Here is a 21,675-nt window from a genome sequence, read left to right on the forward strand (position 1 = left end):
CCCAAAAAAAAAATTACCCATAATCTCACAGTTAGAGTTCAGCAGTCACTTTTCCATAGATCCTGAGCACAAAACAGATGGTATCCCACAGTATAAACAAGATGAGATATCATGTCGACAAATTTGTAACACATGGTAACAACATACACTCTTCCGGACTGTGGTAGATCATGGAAACTTTTTCCCCAAATCCTTGGTTGTTTTGGATAGCAGTAGTGAAATATTTCAAAGGTTTATTCAGATGGTGATTATCTGCATGTTGATTTCAAAAAAGTTTGCACTCATATGACTCGTAGACAAAGCTAAATTTTTCTGCTTGTGCTAATGTGACAACTGCGACAACTCCAGTCCTTGAAAATTTTCTCAAGTAATAAAACTCTGGCAACCAGGCAAGAGCATTACAAGCCTAGCTACAGGGATCTGCATGTGTAATTTTTTTTTTTTCCTAACCTTCTCCATGCCAGTTTCAAATGCTATTGCACTGGTAAGTACATCTTCCTGATTGCCAAGATCAGGCCATAAAAGAGAGAAAAGGTCACACAAGCCATTTCTCAAATCAAGGATTTCTTATGCAGCCTTCAGGGACTCAAAAGAGAACTCAAAAAAAAAAAAAAAAAAGGAACTAAATGTTCATGAATGACAAATTTTCTATGAAGAAAAGCATCCTACCACCTCTGCAAAGCCTTTACTTACTGTGAGAACTGCCTCACCCGCCCGTAAGTTGCCACGTTCTGGTGACTGCAGCCCTTGAGTGGTGTTGGTCTGTCGCTAGGAGGGATCTCACGCTTCACAGGAACATTTTCCTATAAATTCAGGAGGATTGAAATATGGCGCTACAGAAAGTCTGAACAACACAACTGGACTCACAAATGACAGCTACTAACAAGAAAAAATCTTTACAGCTTAGGACTCTGGGTAGCTTTCTTTTAATTAACTGTACTTATTTTCATAACAAGCTCTCAGGACTAGAGCAATGGAAGCGTCTGCTTTCCCTGACCTTCTTAGCCCTCTGACTTGATCTTGTTGAATAGCAAGCTAATTTCCCCACAGAAATGATCACTGCCAATATTTCAAATGACTTCTATTAGATATTTCACAGAGTTAAAATACCAGTTAATTGGATTTTTTTATTTAATTTCACAGGATCATTATCACCTTCCTCTCATTTCTTTTCTACTTGCTTAGTTCTCCCCAGAAATGCTGTCAGAGTGGTTCTTCATAAAATACACAAAAGCTAAAAAATGCATGTTCACAAGATATTTCGGTCAGCATTTGCATACGTGCTGTAAGGTACCTATATTTTCTATGTATGGATGTATACAGACAGCAGTGCTGTAGGTTACTTGGAATCCAGTGCCACTGATTTCCAGGCTAGCTGTGAATCTTTAGTATATATCTCAACAGTAAATACTAATCAGAAGGATGTTTAGTTTGTTTTCTTATTCTGATATGATTTCTACCTTTAGTGAGCCTCCTTTTACCACCTGGACATTGACATTTTCAGTTGGAGATCTGTCATTTATGAAAGATTGAGAGCAGCATTCAGAGCCTGCTTTTCCATGGGAATATGGTTAATGCCATAACAAATATTTAATTTCAAGCTCTTTATTGCTAATTCTGACTCAGCCTCTTCCTCCTTTGCTATCTATGCCTTCAAATGTTGTTTGTCAACATTTTCCATGCTACGGGGAAATATTTTCAAATTATTACCCTATTAAGGAATGTCTTCATTTCCTTCTTGTTTGGTGGCAGATCCCTCTTCCTCAGACAGCCATTACATTTAATTCCCTGGATACATACTTACAGGAATGAGAGCAGAAAAGAGAAGTGAGTCCATTAGCACAAACCGCTAATAGTGATCTATCAGAAACTCTGGATATACGCAGCTTTAAACACTTCCAGCATTTTCTTTAGGCAAATTAACTTCCAGATGAAGTAAGCCAGAGAAAATATGCAAACTACAAGATTTTTCAACGCAAATAACCAAATTAACTAACATTTAGTGTTTCAATCCTGATGTTGTCTCCATTTATTTCCACTTTTTCTCTTCTTCACATACAGCACACAGATCAAGCATTTTTCTTTTTATCAGGCTTTGATGTTAACAGAAATAAGTGTATTTATAAATTTTGCTTTCTCATTGTATGACACGCTGCCTGCAGCTGATAATTCAGCCGCACCTCTGAGTGCACTGCCTTTAGCAACTTGTTTTGTTTAACCTATTTACAGCCCAGTAACTAAGCATAGAAATGATTGCCTTCAGCATGAAAAATGTTTTCAGCACTGTGGACATCTCAACACTCATTAACTTCCACTCACATATCACATTTGGTTTCGATGGGCATATTTAATATTTACATAACAATGCATTAATACCTGCATTAAAAAAAAAAAAAAATGTTTAGAATTACAAAAAATGCCATCAAAAATTAATGCAACACATCTAAATTTCTCTGATCTTGTTGATAAATGGAAATATACCCATCACATTAACAAAAATACAGTGTTTAAAGTTCAGCTTGCATTACATTTTCACAGAAAACAAGTTATATCAAGTTGCTGTGTGTTGTTTTTTTTTCAGGATTGCATTGGCTGGAGTGCATACATTCTGTTGGAAAAACAGCACACAGCAGATGCATTGAACTGACTCACTAAGAGGTTTCAAAACATAGTTGTGATGACAGGGATATCAGCAACTAAAGGCTCTAATGGGACTCCCAAGGATTCTTAGTGAAAGATCATTTAACATTTTTATTGCAAACCCAGGCAGTGATATTCATGTAAAGCTTGCTATTAACAAACAGATGACTTTATTAAAGGATGGCATTATTTTTCTGTTATAGATTGATCTGATTTGCCTTGCAAACAAAATAATTTCATTGTAGCTAACTACAACATAATACATCTGGAAAAAATGTTTATGGGTTATGTGCTCATGTACAAACTGTCTTGGAAATCAGTAATCACAGGAGGACGTGGAGAAAACCCAATAGGTGACCTTGGTGAAATGGTATGGCAACATGACCTTCTGGAGGTCTGTAAAGGGGAATACAAGGTAAAAGGTAAGAAGCTGTCCTACCTCTGCACATCTAGTACAGTAGTATTAATTTGGTTCCTACTGTGGCATAGCCGTGTGCCACATAATACTTTAATATTAGGCATGCAACAGATTTCTCTAAGAGTTAACAGGAGGGTTCTCTGATTCAAGGCCTCTTGGCACACAAAAGCTCTGGCATCAGACAAGACTCTGAGACTAGCAGCCTGGACCCGCATGAACAAAACAAAAGCATAAATTTCACAAAAAATACAATGCATATGACTTAGCTGTCCTTCTGAAGTGCAGCTGCAAAATGTGCTAACCCAAAAGGTATGTATTCGAGCATACGCAACATCGTCTCACTCTAGAATGAAGATGTAGCCTCAGGAAGGGATAAAGAGACTTCAGCTGTGCAAGGAACTTTTAAACTGGTAATACCTGAGCGTTATTTGGAAATACTTGAGAAGTGGAGGTGCTGGCTGGGCACTGAAAGCACCCTCTGCAGTCAACACAATGGGCTTTGCAGTACAAAAAAAAAAGGATTTTAGGTCAGGGAACTTCAGTAGTCTAGCTGAAAACATGGAACATTTTCAGATCTTAAGACTGTCAGGTAAATAATTCTGCTAAAGCATATCATATGTATTTATACAATGTTCCCTCAGAGGGCGGTGAGGCCCTGGCACAGGCTGCCCAGAGAAGCTGTGGATGCCCCATCCCTGGAGGTGCTCAAGGCCAGGCTGGATGGGGCTTTGGGCAGCCTGGTCTGGTGGGAGGTGTCCCTGCCCATGGCAGGGGAAGTGGAATTAGGAAACCATTCCTAATGATTTATCCAAAATTATGGCTGATACTCAGCACACCACCCACAAGAGCCTCCACCAGCTGCTTCCCATGAGGGCTACCCAAAACTGTGAGAGCCTGAGGGATGCTGTCCAGGGACATCCTGGGCACTGAGGCGAAGCAGCGAGGGGCCGGAGGCTGGGGAGCCCCGCAGGTCTCCCTCAGCCCTCTCAAAGCCGGGTGCAGGGTCCCCAACCCCGACCCCACAGCCTGCCCAAGGGTCCCCAGCCCCTGCCGGGCTGTGGAGGCGGCGGCAGCAGCGGGCGGGCGCCTCCCTGAGCGGCCCCCGCGGCCCTGACGGCGTTTCCGGGCGGGGGAGCCGGGGATGTGCGTCCGGGTTGGGTCGGCCCCAACGAGCGGCTTCCTCCCTCCCTCTTTCCTTCCCTCCTTCCATCCTGCCCTCCTCCATCCCTCCTCCATCCCTCCCTCGCTGCCTCTGAGGCGGAGCCGCCGCCGTGCCCTCCGAGGGAGCACCGCCCGCGGGGGGTCGGTGAGAGGGGAGCGGGAGCCGGGGGGACCTGAGGAGGGAGGCGGCGGGGAAGAAGGGACCGGGGGGGGGGGGGGGGACAGCGGGGAAAAAGGGGACGGGGGGCGGCCGGGAGAGGCTCCCCCGCCTCCCTCGACCCTCCTCGGCGGGGCCCCGAGCCCTGCCCGCCTGCCCCGGGGCTGTCTCCTCGCCCTGAGGCGGCGGCGCCGTGAGGCGAGCTCCTGGCGGGCAGCCCCGCGGGGCCGGGCAGCCCGGAGAGCCGGAGGGAAAAACCTGCGGCTGACACTGGGTTGCGGGGTGGTTTTGGTTTTGTTTTTTTCTTTTTTTCTTTTCCACCCCGGATTTTGGGGGGTAGAAGTCTCGCCTGGGCACGGCCGCGGAGAGCAGGGCGGGTGCTGCCCCTGCCGAGCCCTGGCAGGCTCCGCTCACACACCTCGCTCCTGCGGTGCAGGCTTTCCTAGCCTAACCTGCACGTTAAGCATCTATAAGGAAGCTATCTAACGGTTTAAACGTTAAGAATGACGTTTTAAGGCAGTTGGGTTATCCGGTTTCTTATTTTTTTAAAAAAGACCCTTGAAAAATGCAGCATCTCCTGAATTACCCGGTGGTACTTTGTACCTTGCATGATCTGCTTCACATGCCAAAACCTAAAATAGTCATAATAGCGCACAAATTTATTTGATGATGACTTTTTGTCCACTTCTTTGGACAGCTTTAGACAAATTCTCAAGGAGCGATGTGGTCACCGGGCTAGGCAGCATCACTGCTGGCGTGAGGTGACGGCACCTGAGGCAGGTCCGGGAGCAACCTTGGGTGCCTCAGACCCGTGGTACGTGTTGGACTCATCACCTGGGCATTTTGCACATCAAAAGTAGAGCATCAGGCGTTTAGCTGACATACCGTACATTCATACAGTGAAAGGACAATCTTGTGAGCAGTTTTTTTCATGTCCAATTAGTAAGTGGCAAATTGAAGCTCTGACTGGTGAAATAACTTGCCCGAGGTCACCTAGGCAGTCTGTAGAAGAGCTGGAAATAGGTGGTACAGTCTTCGTGAGTCCTAACGTGAAATCATCCTTCCTCTTGCTTTCTGTTCACAGCATTTTTATGAACATAGCTATTTACTTTATTTACAGACTTGGTAGACCTGTGAATAAGCGAGAGAGTCACCTGAGCTGCCGAGATGTTGGAAGAAGATATGGAGGTGGCCATCAAGGTGGTAGTAGTGGGAAATGGAGCTGTTGGGAAGTCCAGTATGATTCAGCGATATTGCAAGGGGATTTTTACAAAAGACTACAAGAAAACCATTGGTGTTGATTTCCTGGAAAGACAAATCCAGTATGTATTGAACAGATGTCGTGCTATCCATTTTTACCTTTCCTTCTGTTTCTTTGTTCTGTTGTAATCTAAAGATTTGCAAAGACTTGAAACACAAGGCCTGCAGTCTGTGAAGCTAAATAAAGGGAGTTGTTTTCTCTTTTGGACTGAGGGCTAAAATTATATCACTCCATTCTCTAATCAAGATTTATTTTCCTTTTGATTTATAATTCTAAAAGTTGAGACCTCTGTCATTCTAAGCTTTTTTGACAAGCTTCCTATGTATTCTACCACCTGCTGATACTTTTTGTGATTTCTTCTTTAAAGTAGAAGTACTTACAGTTAAACAATTGCACAAATTTAGGAGCTAACATAGATGAAACAACTGGGAAAAATAATTAAATAACACTATAAATTTAGTCTTTTTGTAATATAAGCTGATAATACTCAATAATGTTTGATAAAATGGAAAATAGTATGGTAATAAGAAGAAAAATCTATAAATTCTGTAAGCTGATTAGAAAGGCAAAAGGCCCATTATTCAGGCACCTAAGTTTTGTGTTGATTTCTCGTTATTTCTCTTCATGGAGAGAAATATAGAGGAAGAAGAGGAAAAGAAAAGGAAAATAAAATACAGGTTATCAAGGAGCACTGATATAATTGAGGCTCTACTGTCGCAGTATGGTACGGGGGTGAACCATTATCAATACTAAGTTCCATTATATTTAAATCAAGTTAAATTTGAATTGAATTACTACATTGTAGAGATGGAAATGTTTCTATGTTGGTTGTTCTGTATTAATCGCAGAACTGTGTCGTTTATTTCAGGGTTAACGATGAAGACGTCAGGCTAATGTTATGGGACACTGCAGGTCAAGAAGAATTTGACGCCATAACTAAGGCCTACTATAGAGGTGAAAATACCATGTTTGTTACTTGGTGTTTGGGTGCATTCGGACTGCACGTCTTTAAGATATTTTCCTATCCCTTGATTAAGAATCTTAGTTATTTCCTGTGTGTGCAAAGCATGTATAGCTCGCCTTTTTCAATTCTTGAAAGCTTTTCCCTTTGTGTAAGGTCTTTGTCTTAATTGCCACTTTATGCGTTATGCTCAGTAGCGCCCTTTGAAAAAATGGAACATAAGGCAAGTATCTGCACAGAAACTCTTACGGAGCTGTTCAAACAGTCTAACTCAAAATCAAACTTACTTTGTTTTCTATGTCAGTGATGTATTTATAATCCAATATACACTGTTAATATATTTTAAGGAAGTTCTGAAGTTTCATATGGGAACTCTAATCGTGATACTGCAATCATAGTAATAAGGAAAAGGTCTGGGAAAACTGGAATTTCAGAAATTTGTTTCTCAATTTTGATTTGTATTTGCTAGCTTTTCTGTAGTTATGTTTTCCCCCTAAAAGGCAAGGGAGGCAATTCTGTAAGAAGTGCCTTTGTAAATGTTCCAAAAACTATGTCTGAGGTAAGTACAAGTTAATCCAAGGGAGAAAAAATCCACCAGTTATCCTGGAAAGATAGTTTATTAAGCACAGTAATTCTTATGCCAGTACAGACTGCCTTGAAAACGTTAACATAATAGAGTAAGAAGGAAACTGTATTTACTTCCTAGAATAGAAACTACATTATTCAGCCATGTAAAGGCAGCTTATCTATTTAGCCAGTTATTAATTGCATGCTTAGGCTATCTTTCTATATAATTTAACAGTGGTTATGAATATTTCCCCTCCCTTTTTTTTATTTTTAACAAGAGATACAAATGACTTCAGAAATTATGTTGTTCACTTCTAGTCAAAATTACCTGATGGCTGGGAAAAAAATATATTGCTATGATGTAAAATCTTAGAAATATTATCTCATTTAGAGACAAAATAAGTTATGCCTTGATGTTTCAACCTGTTTCAGTTCTCTGAGCTTTTTATATTTCATGATAGTTCTGATAACTAGTATTTTTTTAAATAATATTTCTGGTTGTCCATTGTAATTGATGGTTGCCATTTCTTTGGCAAAAGGTACTTCTTTTCCTATTTCTTCTTATCCTCATGTGGAAATAGAAATCATTCTGTTATTTTACAGCTAACAAGTTGAGCACATGAATTTCAGAAGGTAGCTCTTGATTATCTCTGAGCTTCCTTTTTACTCTTCTGGCCCTTAGTTCTCTCGTGTGCCCTGCAGTCCCTAGGTGTTTCAAGCCAAAGCCTTTTTCTCCTCATTACTGGGACTGTTACGCGGAAGTACAGAGCGTCCAGATCTTTGCAGCACACTTTATGTCCTCACTTACCATCAAACCTGGTGGTTTAAAAAATGATCAGCACGAGAATCTTGATATCTTGCTCGTGACTCATGCCCCATGTAGCACAGTTCGAGCTCTGCCCTCGAGGTCTTTATACTGAAGGGGTGGATGTGGAGCAGAAGGGCATCATGCTGGGAATGCCCGGTGTGGACAACGTGATGGTTCTCCTAACAGCACGAGTGATTGTTCTGCACTAGACTTCGAAGGACAAGGGAAGTTTTAGGAGGCTGGAATGCAATTTTGGTTTAGCATCAGGTCTGCAAGCACATTTATATAGAGCAAAAGGTCAAGTTACTTTGCAAATGCAAGGATTTCAACGTGAATTGTTGCTGCTAAGGGAAAGATGCCTCCAAGGGAGGAGCTATGTCTTCAAGCCCGCATCTCCTGCAGATCACTGTCACGCTGACCGCTGTCATTACCCCGGGGACTGCGTGCTCTCCTGGCACACTGTGCATTGTCAGTTCTTCAGGGATCAGGTCTCATCCGTGGTGGCACAGGGAATGCTTCTGAGTCTGTTTCTGAGCCATTGTCTGGGGACCAAATTCATTCAGCCTTGCACAGAAACAAAATTGGAGCTGTCAGTGGACTTGTCATGTGTTTTTCTCTGCCCAGGTGAATACGTGCAGCCAGTGTAGCTGCGTAGCCATCATCATACAACACGAGTCAAACTGTCCAGCAGCCTAAATTCAAGGAATTGAAGGAAGCTTTTTATATATTGGTTTCTTTTTTTATATTGCATTGTGCGTCTCCTTTTCTATCCTGTAAGTCGTGTTCTCTACGCAGCTAGGTACTGCATTTGTAAGCCAAGCAAATACAGACGTGGCTGTCATTAGCAGCCTCATGCCTTCTGTTCACGTTACAGGTCTTGCAATGCAGGATTTGATCACGTCTTAGTGCTTGCATCTCCCTCCAAACACTACCACTGTTGTCTTGAGTAGACCCTTGTTAGTTTTTTGAAGGAAAAGACGCCTCTTGCTCATTAGTCTTGTTCAGTTACTGATGCATCAAATTCCCAGGCTCCTCATCTAGCCCAGTAGCTCAATGTCCTGTTTCTCAAGTTATAAATGTACTCAGGGTAGCCAGGATCCATAGCAAGCAGACCATCAGCACTAAACAAGAACTTCTGGACGATGCTATCTTTGACCTCAAATTTTGATCTCAGTTTAAGGTCGAACAGGCCACCATTAATTTTATAGTGAATGTGGTTTTGTCATAGCCTGAAAAAGCTGAGGACAAGAAGAGAAGAGGGAAATGAATAGGTGTCAGGTACAAAGCCCCGTGAGAGTCGACCCATGGCAAGGAATTTCTTTACCTGATTTCTGATACACAGGCATTGTGTCCTTGTGAAAGGAGAAAATACAGTTGCACGGCCTCTGAGGATGGGACAGCTTGCTGAGGATCTTTGAGACCTAATCAGCTGACAAGCTCATGCTCTACTTGAATCAAGCAGAGATGCCAGCACTGCTGTTAATTTTTTTCTGAATTAGTCTAGGTGTGGATATCAATGCAGTGATTCTGTACTCAGCTGGGACCTTTTTTAAACAATAATGTAGGGATTATCAAAACAATAACAACACCAAAAAAAAAAATCTGGAGTCCTTTTCCTTAATACCTTGCAGTCGCTTTACAAAACAGCTTCTTACAGAAGAAGTCTCATTTTAAACACTCACAGAGAGCCTGTTGGTTCTGGTTGTTGTATCATGTGTGGTGTTGTCCTGTGCCTTTGCTGCTGGTGCCTGTTGTTGTACAGTCGGTTATGTGACAGAGGCAGTGTAGGACTCTGTCAGGAGCGGGTGAGTGAGCTACTGATGCTACTGACTCTCCTAAATACTACATATAGAGAGGTGTTTATGTGCCTAAATCCTGTTTTTTCTTTTTTTTTTTTTTTTTTTTCTTTTTTGGAACTTCTCCAGGGATATTATGGTTTCTTAAACTTGTCTGTATTATCACTAAAAATACCAAGTATTTAGCAGTGTTCTTAGAAGATGAAAATAGCCTGCCTTGTAAGATACCTGTCCTGCAGCATCTTTTAGCACACTCTGATGCCACATTAACTTTTGCACTGTGATGAAGCATCCTTTCAGAAAGATTGCATTTGATGTCTTGAATCCAGCTTGAAAAGAATAATCCTTTTGTATTCTCTGGTATTTCTTACAAGCCAGTGATCAGAACCTTCAGCAGAAGCTTGGAAGTACGCAGTCACATAAGCATGTGTAATTTGTCATTGATAGACATTGTTGATGATGAAAGACAGTTCCATTTACTGTTGTTTGTTTTAATAACTTCCTGGTAGGACCTTCAAATATAAGGATCTGGAAGGCCCTCAAAAATATCTCACTTTGATTAGGCTGTTATATAATTCCTTTAAAAGCAGTATTGGCAGGCTGACCATTATTTTTGTTGTCCCTGTCCACCGTGTTATAGTGTTACACCTAAATTGAATACATAAATCTGCTGCTGTAAGCCACCCTCTTGTTACTTACTAACATGCTAGAACTTTTCCCTCTGCGCTTACTGTTGCCAACTTATCTCTGTTTTAGCATTCAGAAGGAAGAGGTGGAAAGAGAGATGAAGTGAAAGTTCCTTAGAGTGGAAATTTTGCAATGAATTCCTTAGTCTTAAAACCGAGCGAGATGATGTTTGCAGATGGTGGGAGCCTTGTACATGTTCCCACTCCAGCAGATCAAAGAACTTAAGAGAGGCTGTATTAAGCTAGGTGGAAAGATGATGGGTTCCATTCAGCATTGACAGATTAAATTTACACATACATCATAGGCTGTTAGTACATCAGGTTAAAATATGATGTGGATATTAGGGAAAACAAACAATTTTAGTACACAAGTAATAAGATAGGGAGGATTATGAAAGGCTGCATTGCTCCTGCTTTATTGGTAGAGCTTAATTTGAAGTTCTGAGGTCAGTTCTTATTACTCCGTATAAAACCGTGTCAGAGGAGTCTTAAAGGCAGGTGAAAGAATGTTTAAAAAGTGTAGGAAAACTTTGGTAAAGGTAGACTGAACTTGGCTTTGAAAAGATAAATAAAAGGAAATTTAATAAAAGTACTTGTGTGCTTTGTGTCAGAGGAGTATAAAGGCAAACAATACAGGAACAGGCGATACTTGATGAAACTCCTAGATAAAAGAAAAATCATACTAATGAAATAGTTTTTTCATATTATATGTGTGGGATATGTGCCACAAGATAACACTAGACTCTCAAAAACAGCTGTCTAGTCTTTTACAAGCAGGCATAATTCTACTATTAAACATCAAATATGTTAAAGGCATCTAAATAGCAGTGTTTCTTCATGTGTTTATGTGCAAAGACAAGTAAGTTTTGGAGGATAACAAAGGGCTACTGGACAGTCAAAAGACTACTCACTAATATTTTAACTATTGAAGTACTTTCTGAATCCTTGGGTTTTCACTATTCACTATGGATTTACTGTTACTTGCTAAGGCTGTTATAAAACCATAAAAATATTACAAAACAGGGTGTGTGTGTGTGTGTGTGTGTGGATATCATAGTGCTGAGACCGAATGAGCATTAATTTTCTCTAAAGAGCTACTAAACAATTTACTTTATTTCTTTTAGAGAAAGCTGTGGTTATTTCTCTGCTTTTCAAAATCCTGATTACTGTAGTTTAAACAATAATGTGAATTATGCTTTACAGATCATGAAAAATAGTTGCCTTTTGGCTTCCAGTGAAGCTGTCTGAAAAGCAGTGAGCAATAAGCAAACTTCCACTTGCCTTTTTCCAGTCTCTTCCTCGCTCCTTCCTTTGCAAACATGCACCTTGCTGGAGATGATTTGAAAAGTACCAGACTCAGCCATCAGGAAGAATTGGTATAATGGTCAAAATAATATGTCAGTCTATTCCTTTTCATTTGGGGAATTTTCTAACCATTTGTTTGTCACAAGCTGGTGGTAAAAGTACGCTTTTATGGAAGAAACCGGGAAAACCCTCTCACACTTGAAATATATTCAATAATATTCTTTTTATTATTATTACTATGTTGGTTTGTTGTTTGATTTGTATGCATTTGTAATTGTTTTGTGTATTTTTAGGAGCCCAGGCTTGTGTTCTTGTGTTTTCTACAACCGACAGAGAGTCCTTCAAAGCAATCCCTACCTGGAAGGAAAAAGTGGTGACTGAAGTTGGAGACATTCCCACAGTTCTGGTGCAGAATAAGATTGATCTTCTTGATGACTCTTGTATAAAAAAGTAAGAGTTTTATCTTCATGTTTCTGAACTCATGTCCCCTTTATACACATGCTTAAAAAAAAAGCAAACAAACAAAAATGGGAGGTTTTGGGGAAGAATTCTGATACCTAGGTTATCGAACCTAGGCTGCACATCAAAACGTGCCCTAGAAGCACAGGTGTCTGCCATTACTGCAGCTGTGGAGCTGCTTGGGCAGATGTGTTTGCCAGGCTAAAAATTCTGTTAACTTAATGCCTTCTTCTGAAGTATCAGCCAAAAAAAAAAGGAGGAATAGCATCAAGAGTTTGGCTCTGCCATGATATGATTTTTATTTTTTAATCAGAGATTATAAAACTGTAAATTTGCTCTCCTGATAAAAATTTATAAAAATTTATACTTACTGTTAAACTGCTGGGCATTGCCCAGTTTAGTTACCAAAGGCTTGCTGGAGTGGTCAGGACATAGTAAACAGGTTGTTTGAAAAAGTATCTTCGTATTCTTTGCTTCCCTTTTCTTCAAGTAGTTTTTATTGCTCCTTCTCATCAAAACGTTGTAACCCTATAGAAACCTGTATCTGCACATTGCTGATCCTTCTTCCTTATATTTTACGTTACAGATGTTACTGTCAGTTTATTCCGCCTTTGAGTATATGCCCGTTTTCATTCCTGCCATTAAATCAGCTTCACAAATTTTAATTCCTGTTTACCATAGTGTGGAAGGTACAGCACGATTAGTTTGATCATGCTCCACTACTTTATTTCTACCACCTTCCTGGGAGACATGAGTTTTCTTCTTTTTGTTCTTTCCTACACTGGCTTTCTTTGTTCTGTGTTTGCTGTCACTGATGGCATAAATCAGTTTGTATTCCCTCTGCCAAGAAAACTGAGTATTCTTCAAAGGAAAAGCAAAATTGCATTTGAACTCCTCCTTTATTTATGGTATGTCACTTAGGTTTGTTCTCTGAATACTCCATCTGCCTCAGTAGTTTCATCTTTCTAATGACATGATTTCTCTTGGTGAAAATCTCATGTTTTCTTAGCTTTTCCTTAACATTTAGGACAAATTCTCTTTCACCAAAGAGAAAATAATTCTTGAACTCATCTGACTGCATCATCTACTGCTGTATTAAAATATAGTTAAGAAATACATTTTTTGGTTGTTTTGACTTTACAGTGGTAATTGTTCTGATTCTACAGCTCCATTAATTACAGCCCCCTTCCTTTTGGTTTCACTGACACCTGTCTTAAAAACCTTGGGATATTTTAGCTAATGAAGTCAATAAATATTGAAAAGCAACTACTTTTGTTCATAAAGAAACTGCATGTGAAATACTTTGTTGCCATAGTAGGGATACTGTAAAGAAATGAAGGAAATAAAGAAATGAAGGTGGTTTTTGACTGTCTGCCCGCCTTGCTAGGTTTAACTTAACCGCAAAGCGTTTTATCTGTAAGAATTGATAAGTGCTGACAAATTATAGAAATTAATGTTTAAAAGTCTTTTTCTACTGTGCAGTGAAGAGGCAGAAGCACTGGCGAAAAAGCTAAAACTACGGTTCTACCGAGCGTCGGTGAAGGAAGACCTAAACGTAAGTGAAGGTACGAGACACAACACAGTAGGTGTGCGCCCTGCCCTCTGCTGTATATCATAGACACACACCATGGCTGTATATCACATATAGATACCACAGTTGTATATCATATATATATACCATTGCTTTTGTATTTTCTTGGCAATCCTTCTTGTATTTCTTAGCAGCACACTTTAAACATAGCTATTACTGCTCGGTATCAGTGTGTTCTGCCTGTTTTTTACTTGCATGCATCTTTCCTTTCTTTTCCACAAATGGTGCGTAGCTTCAGGATTTACAAGTGCCAGCATTTTGGGGGCTTCCTCGTCCTATTGACTGTCAGTAAGCACTGGGCTTTTAAAGTATATATGTTGAAGTTCAATTATTATAATATAGAAACCATTGAACAGATTAATTCATAATTATTAATAATTAAGGAATAATTGGTATAAATTATTTCATAGTTTAGTTAAATAAAGTACATTAAAAATTACATCTGTTGAAGCCTTTTGTCTGCTGGTGATACCTTAGTAGTTCCCAAGTTCACCTTTAATGCATATATTTAATACGAATATCATTATACAATTCAGTCACAGTCTCTTCTGGGCTAAGTTTGAATAAACATGAGTTATTCAAACTCTGCTAACTTCTGTTTGTTTAATCAGGCAAACTTAAAGTTATACTAATTGTTTCTCCTCCATTAGCAACTTTGCAAACGTTCACCTTGGAACATAAAATTTGTACCATAAGAACTGTAATTTTTTTCTGTATCATCTTGAAATGAGTTATTAATTGCAAATGAACGTTTGCCTATAGTTGCAGGGTTTTTGGTGTCTTAGATAGACGTTTTATACCCTTATACAAATGAGGGTGGCATTAGTTAATTAGAAAAGTGTTCTTTCCAAGTTATATTAATAGCCTTGATCTACATGACTGTTATTATTCTAAAACTTCTTGAAAAAAAATAATATAGTTATATTATAATAATTCCTACATAACTTTAAAAATTTCAAGTTGCATGAACTGGAACATTTGGCAATGTTGATATGCCAGCTTTCTTATAGGAGTATTGAGATGTTTTTGTATGCCCTGCAAGACCGTAGTAGCACTGCAGCCTGTAAGATCTGGTTGGCACGGGACTAATTTGGATTCTGGTTGGGTACACAGCCAGGCCTGCTAAGGGAGAATCACTTGCTAGACTATGTTAAATCTATCATGTCAAATGTGCTTTTGTCACCAAGCAAAGCTTGATGCAAAGGTTTTATTATTGGTCTCAATATTATCTTTAAGCATACCGTGATGTTCCTTTATTCTTTTTAACATTCCAGTTTTCAAGTATTTGGCTGATAAATACCTTCAAAGGCTCAAGCAACAAACAGCTGAAGAACCAGAGCTAGTACATACGAGCAGTAACAAGATTGGTATGTATGCTGTAATAAATAATAAATAATAAATAATAATAAAAACAGAAAAGAGTATTTTGTGCCATCAAAGCTTCTGGTCCCATCTGTCGCCTTATGGAGTTAATAGATAGTGAGTGGGGTGTAATTGTTACCTTGCTGTGGTGGCATGTGGTGTCCTTTCCTTCTGTAAAATAACTTGGTGACTATCTGAAGTTACAAGATTGTCAAATTGACGTACTGAAGTTTCTGGCTAATGTTTGCCAAGTGCCCTTTTATTAAATTCTTTAAAACATTGTGTAAGGGCTTGAGAAAGGATGCTTGGTGGTGGTTTTAATGTAATTAGTATTAGTGTTACTCATCTTAGTGCAGATGTACAAGAGACTCACTGTGAAAGAATCTGGCACACAATAAGGTCTTCGTAAACTTTGCCTTTTGTGAGGGAACACTGAACTTTTGGAGCCCTTCTTTAAAGCAATTCTGAGTCTGGTTTTTGTATTTTCCTTAAAGCACTCGGGTTTTGTTCACTCTTCTTCCATACCTTTCTCTATACAAAGCTTCCAACTTTAAAATTTTCATGTTTTTCTTTTACTGCATTACTCAACAAACCATAATTTTCTTACTGTGCAATTAGTAGCACACACATACTCAGAGGAGTGAATCTGCTACCCTTCAATTAGATAGATGTTGTATACTGGCTTTAAATACCACCTGCCTAGTAATTCCAGCAGGCTCTGCTTCAAATGTAGCTGCAGTATTGTCCCCAAAGTAGATAAAAGGTTGAGTTTTTTGTTTGTTTTTTCAGTACTGTGAATTAGTAACTGTTGCATCTTAAGTGTTAATGATTATACTGCAGGAATTGAAGAAATAGAAATGTTTTTCTTGTCTTTAAATTCTGTAGGTGTTTTTAACACAGCTGCTGGAAGTCACCCCAACCAAAATTCTAGCACTCTCAACGGGGGAGATGTCATCAACCTTAAACCAAACAAACAGAGGACCAAGAAGAGCAGAAGTCCTTTCAGCAACTGCAGCATACCTTAGACCACTTCTGGAGGACAAAAAGTAACAGTGAATTGGATGAAGTTGTGCAATTGAATACAGAATAAAAAGCCAGCTTTAGAGGTATTTTACCAGTGCTTTAGCGAATCTTGTGCCTATGGGATCCTTGATAGATGATGGGTTTGTCTAAAATTGCTGATGCAGTGGTTTTTGGTGTGTAGAGTGAGACACCTGGTGGCAAAACAGAACCATGTCTGTCCCTGTGCACTCCTTGAAAAAAATAAGCATATTTTTGAAGGAATTATTTACAGAGCTCTGAACTAGGTTTTGCTGCATTGTGAAGCACATTTAACGTAAGGATAATGCCTTACAGGTAAAGGTACAGACCATAACCTTATGGCCCAAGGTACAGTAGCAACCTTGCAACTAAATTTTAAAGGAAATGTTAGACTTGATTAGCCAGGACACTAAGAAATTAAACAAAGAGCAGAATGAAGATGTCGCGTTTTATGCCTGACTGTATTCACGTGGATTCTGGCAGTTCTGTCGGTGCAATATACTTGTGTTCTATACATGGTTGTTACGGTACATATGTCAACATTTGGTATGAACATTTAGGCTAAATTCCAGTGTATGTGTCACTTGGAGATCAGCTGATGATTATGAAATAGCATCTTCAGAAAAGGTTTTCCTTTAAAAACGTTCCATTTCTGATGAGGCTTTCCCAGCTGCTGCTGTGTATGTTTAACTTGCTATACTTGGGCCTAAAAGCTTAGATTTAAAAAATGGATGGTGCCAAAAACGTTCCTCTCTTACCTAATGCTGTGCTACAGGTGTTTTTGTAAGTTTGTTTTTCCTCAGTCTTAACAGGTTGAACAAGTGGGTCTTTAACACTAATAGATATCCAGACGGAACACATAACGTAATCACATTCCTGTCCAAGTTTGATTGCTGTGTCCTGTGTTATCTATGAAAAAGGAACTTGCAAAGTGGCGTCACAAAATATTTACCTTCTTTGGAGAAATTTTTTGTAGGTACTGTAAACTAGGTTATGGAGGATCCAAAAACTGCAGCTAAGAACTGCATTACATTGATGAGGTGTTCCTTGATGTTGTCACATACTCAAAATTAGCTGAGAGTTACAGAAAATCTAATTCTGCAAGATCAGAGACATGGCAAAAAAAATCAAGAACATAAATAATTTTACAGAACTGATTTAGACATTTAGGAGCCCAAATCTACAGTTACTTGGGTTTAGGCTCCTAAATCACTAAGGTGCTTTAAAAACTGCTAAGCAAGATATCTAATTTACCAAAAATAAACACTTTTTAATCCTCTTCAAGAGCATGCATGCCTTTTAAAAATATCCATTTTGTTTACATGTTTTTGTATGGTATGATATAATTTTAACTTTTTAGGATTTCTACAACAAACCTGCCAGTGACAAATGCAAAATATGCTGCTTGAAAAAAAAATGTAGAATTTTAATAGTTTTTTAAACAGTGTATGAGAGTGAAAGCGACTCGACTGATCCTGTATATTTTTGGAGGAAGGACTTTTCACTGTGTGAATTCCTATAGGAAGCCTGACTTATTTTGTTTCTAAGTCGATGCGTATGGAAACTGAAATGTCTTCTTGTCCCACTGTCTGCAGGGAGAGAAGTGGGTGGCAAGTTATGCACAAGCAGTGTAGCTCTCTGAACTCTGCGTTTGATGTTTACTGTGTTAGACTTCCTACTGAGTCCCGTTGTTTCTTTGACAAGCTGTCACAGCATCGCCTGGTGGTGGCAAGAAGGCGCTCGGTCCCCGTTGCTGTTGCAGCAAAACTGTTCTCCGCTGCCATGTTTCCTGTATTCTCTCTTGGATAGATGCCTTTATTTTTTAACAAGTGCATTTAATCATGTATGTATGGATGGATGTATAAATGGAGTCGAGTCCCAGCTGTCTTAATGATTTAAGAAGTAAGGTACTTCGGATTTGGTAACAGAGACCTATGATTGTACACCATGGGCCCATCTGACAGCGTCAGGATGTAGGGCAGAGGGTACGCCTGAAGAGTTATAAGAACTGTTTTTAACGTGGAAACTTTTACGTTTCATTGTTTGTCTGCCAGTTTAACGTTTTTTTAATTAATTTTTCTCAAAAAGCCTACAAAGTGTCTGAAACATCTTTCTTGCCTTGTTTGACTTTGTACAGAGTGCTGAAAAATCTTTCTGATGTGTAACGACCATTTGTACTGTTAGATCTTTTACAGCAGACGTTGTATTGTTACAGAAGCCATTGGCTTCTGAGGTCTGTCACTATAAACCACTATGTTAAGGACTGAAAAGTCAATAGAAATTTTCGTAGGTGGAGACTTGTCAGGCCTGCTAAATATAGGATACACTGAAATGTCGTATGTATGTGCTGTGATCTGTGAACATACATTTGCAGGACCAGGCAACAGTGAGTTTTAATTTCATCCCCATTTTAAATCTGAAGTGGCTCTTTCTTTGTGGTGACTTTGCAGTGCTTAATCTCCAGTACGACCAAGATGGAGGCTGTCCAAATTAGCATTTTTCTGGAGAGCGCTTTGCATGTGCTCTGCTTGAAAATGTAAATTTTATCCCCCTAGTTTTAGACGTGAACCAACTGAGTTGCATGCTGCAGGAATCCTTAGGTATTCCTATCACTGCTCCACTGGAGTAACTCTGACTGTTGGATGAAGAGAGGTGCCTGCACTTCCAGCACTCACATTGTCCCGAGTATTTCTTTTTATTATAAACATTGCCCCCATTTTCCACTCGGTGTTCTCACCAAAACACCATGTTGCAGTCACCCTTCTCGTGCTCCTGCTGACTGCGTGCTGGCAGAGGGTGCAGTTCTGTGCCTACCGCAAAGTTTTCTTCGGTGAGACTGAGCAAGCTGCACTCCTCTGACATCTGCTAATGTCTCTTGAGTAGCTCATTGGATACACGATCTAAATTTTGCCAGAATTCTTTGCTTTCAGCTGATAAAGTTAGTAGAAAACTTCAGTAACTTAATGCCTTAGTGAAGTAAGCATACACTAAAGCTCTCAAGCATCCGTCAGTCCCGTGTCGTGTCCATTCAGTGAACGGGTGCTCTCACAGCAAGTGGGGCATCGTTTGGTGCAGAGCAGTAATGCTAGGGATGCATTTCCGACTGGAAATAACAGACCTCAAGGCTGTAAGGCTGGTCACACTGAGATTTGTGTGCTTGTGTCTGTGGTTAATTAAAAAACAGGCATTCCACTTAAGACAATCTTGGAGCTTTATTTTCAGTGTTTCTTAAGGCAATGCTTGCCTTTGTTGGTCAAAATGCACAAATTCCCATACTGTCAGTCTAATTTCCTGGTTAATTTTTTTTTATACTTCTGTAAAAATTGTCTTTTTTATTTTTCATTGTTGGGCTATAGCACATCTGATGTAGTTTTTCCTTGCATCACTTCTGTAGCTGTACGTTGTACTGGAGGGCCTTGAGCAGCTGGACATGGATGTACTGCTTTGAGGTTATGCCTGGGTATGTGGACACACCTGGTGAACGTGCACTTTGATGCTGTTAATTCATTAGTCAAGCGTATAGCTACTAGTTAATGGACTAACTAATTGTTTGCACTGCTGGACCCTCTTGGGGGAGCTCAGTCGCACACTAAACTGACAAGCATGCTTTGGATTCCAGCGGCGGTACCGAAGCTGCTCCTGTTTTTCTAAACCTAATCATAAACCTCGGGCTAAAGCTATCATTCCTGAGCACGAGGTGCCCATCAGACAGAGCAACCACAACCCGAGAGGTGTGATTGCATCAAAACCACCGCACTGTGCTTCTGTAAAAAGTAACAGTTGTGCAAATCTTTTTTGTTTCTTTATGCTCAACTTGTATCTGACAGAATATTTCTCACTTAAATATAGCATCCTAAAAGGTAATCAAAGTCATAAAAGAAAAAACACAGGAATTATTAAATTTAAGATGCAAGGTGCTATGATAAACTAAGAGAAACGTTGAAACAGTCCCATGGCAAAGAGGGGTTCTGGACGAGTCACCTGAAAGCCAGGTGAGTCCTGGTGCTGCGCTCGCCTCATTCTCAGGTTTGCAGCAGAAGGGGGATGCTGATAAAAATGCTGAGAATTTGTGTTTCCTCTTCCTGACGCAGATGTGGTTCAGCAGAACCAACTGAAGTTGCTCAAAAAAATAAAATAAAAAGGACCAGGAGAAAAAACGTTGTCACTGCAAAGCTAGAGATGTGTTGTTACTAAGAAGTGACTTAACCTTATTGGCAAGTTCCCGTGACTCTGAATGGTTAAAACAGATTATATATATACACACATAACTGTTTTTATCACCTTCATGAACTCAAGTAAATGTATTATATTTTTAGAAAAAGTCGATATAATGTACAGTAAATCCTCAAGTGGACAAATAAATGTTTAAAAATGAATGTTGTGTGTATGGTGTTCCTGTAAAACTCCTGCAAGTTACCTTGTATTGTAGAATACCCACAAGCTGGTATCACACAATGTAAGCGCGTTTCTTTGATTACTGTTTGGTCTGATTGCAGGTCACTCTTTTTGTGGTTATATTAATTTGTCACTGTATTAAATAGCAAGAAGTTGCCATAACCCTGTAGTTGTGCGACCTGCCACTGCCTAGGAGCATGCCCAGGAGCGTGCTGGACTCCAGTTTGTGTGCTGCCAGCAGCAGGATCCAAGGCAGCGCGTGCTGAGGTACCCTCAAAGGAGTAAGTGTGGGCATCCCAATCCAACTAACGCATTTTTCTGAGCTCTTGCCCCTCAGTTTCGTCACCACAGAGAAAACACGGATTCTGTTCTGCCCTTTGTGTTCATTCAATCAAAAATAATCACAATCAATGTGGCTAAAATGCATGGGTCTGATGCGTTTTCTGAAAAGAAACAGGCAACCAGTCTGCTGATTTCTCTTTTATTTTTCTAATTTTTTTCTCTAAGGTAAAATAGAACTCAGAGCATCTGGGTTTTCCTCTTACCCAAGTGTCTCAGGAATCTGGAAAGTAACGCGCTGCTCCTTCCTCTTCCATGCAATTTAGCACACAGAGAAACACTTTGCTTGCTTAACACCCAAAGTAAGAATTAATTAGCGATGTTTTAGGGAAGCGAGAACTTGAGATGTGAGCAAACTCACATTTTTATGGTCAGAACTTTTAGGTCAGGTAAGTGGTTACCTACAGCTCAGTGCCTTGTCCCAGCTGCCTTATGCCTGCTAAACCGTGTCTGCTGTGTTCAGATTTATTTATTTATTTTACAACAGACGGCGCTTGGAAGTCTTTCACTTTTTTTTTTTATAATCTGCTCTTGATTTGATCATCTGTGGGATGCCAGCTATGGTTAGCTATTTTATTTTAACAATGGGGTTTTAAAGAGCCAGTATGAAACTGCAGCAAAATGCTCAGTAGTCTTGTAGTTTTTAGTTACTAGATTGTTCTGACCCAGGGAATCTGTAATGGATGCAGCGTCTTCTTACCCAGCACTGAAGACGGTAACAGTGGATG

The 21,675-nt window shown here is 39.8% G+C and overlaps 1 protein-coding gene across 4 annotated transcripts; it reads left to right on the forward strand.

Annotated features, from left to right (window-relative positions):
* The first annotated feature begins 4,175 nt into the window (after positions 1 to 4,175).
* Positions 4,176 to 20,589, forward strand: RAB23 (RAB23, member RAS oncogene family). 4 transcript variants are annotated; one of them, XR_011095303.1, is made up of 8 exons: positions 4,177 to 4,360; positions 5,497 to 5,698; positions 6,506 to 6,591; positions 12,054 to 12,210; positions 13,702 to 13,784; positions 15,085 to 15,177; positions 16,058 to 20,329; positions 20,365 to 20,589. XR_011095303.1 is itself a non-coding variant. In XM_068678289.1 (7 exons), exons 2-7 carry the CDS (start codon positions 5,544 to 5,546, stop codon positions 16,195 to 16,197), a joined length of 714 nt encoding a protein of 237 aa, XP_068534390.1. In that variant the 5' UTR covers positions 4,176 to 4,364; positions 5,497 to 5,543; the 3' UTR covers positions 16,198 to 20,589. The 4 variants fall into 4 exon arrangements, 3 of the variants coding, with proteins under 3 accessions (XP_068534390.1, XP_068534389.1, XP_068534391.1); XM_068678289.1 differs by having other exon boundaries at positions 4,176 to 4,364; positions 16,058 to 20,589; XM_068678288.1 differs by having other exon boundaries at positions 16,058 to 20,589.
* The last annotated feature ends 1,086 nt before the right edge of the window (positions 20,590 to 21,675 follow it).

Source organism: Anas acuta, chromosome 3 (genome assembly GCF_963932015.1).
Source record: "Anas acuta chromosome 3, bAnaAcu1.1, whole genome shotgun sequence".
Taxonomy (NCBI): Eukaryota; Metazoa; Chordata; class Aves; order Anseriformes; family Anatidae; genus Anas; species Anas acuta.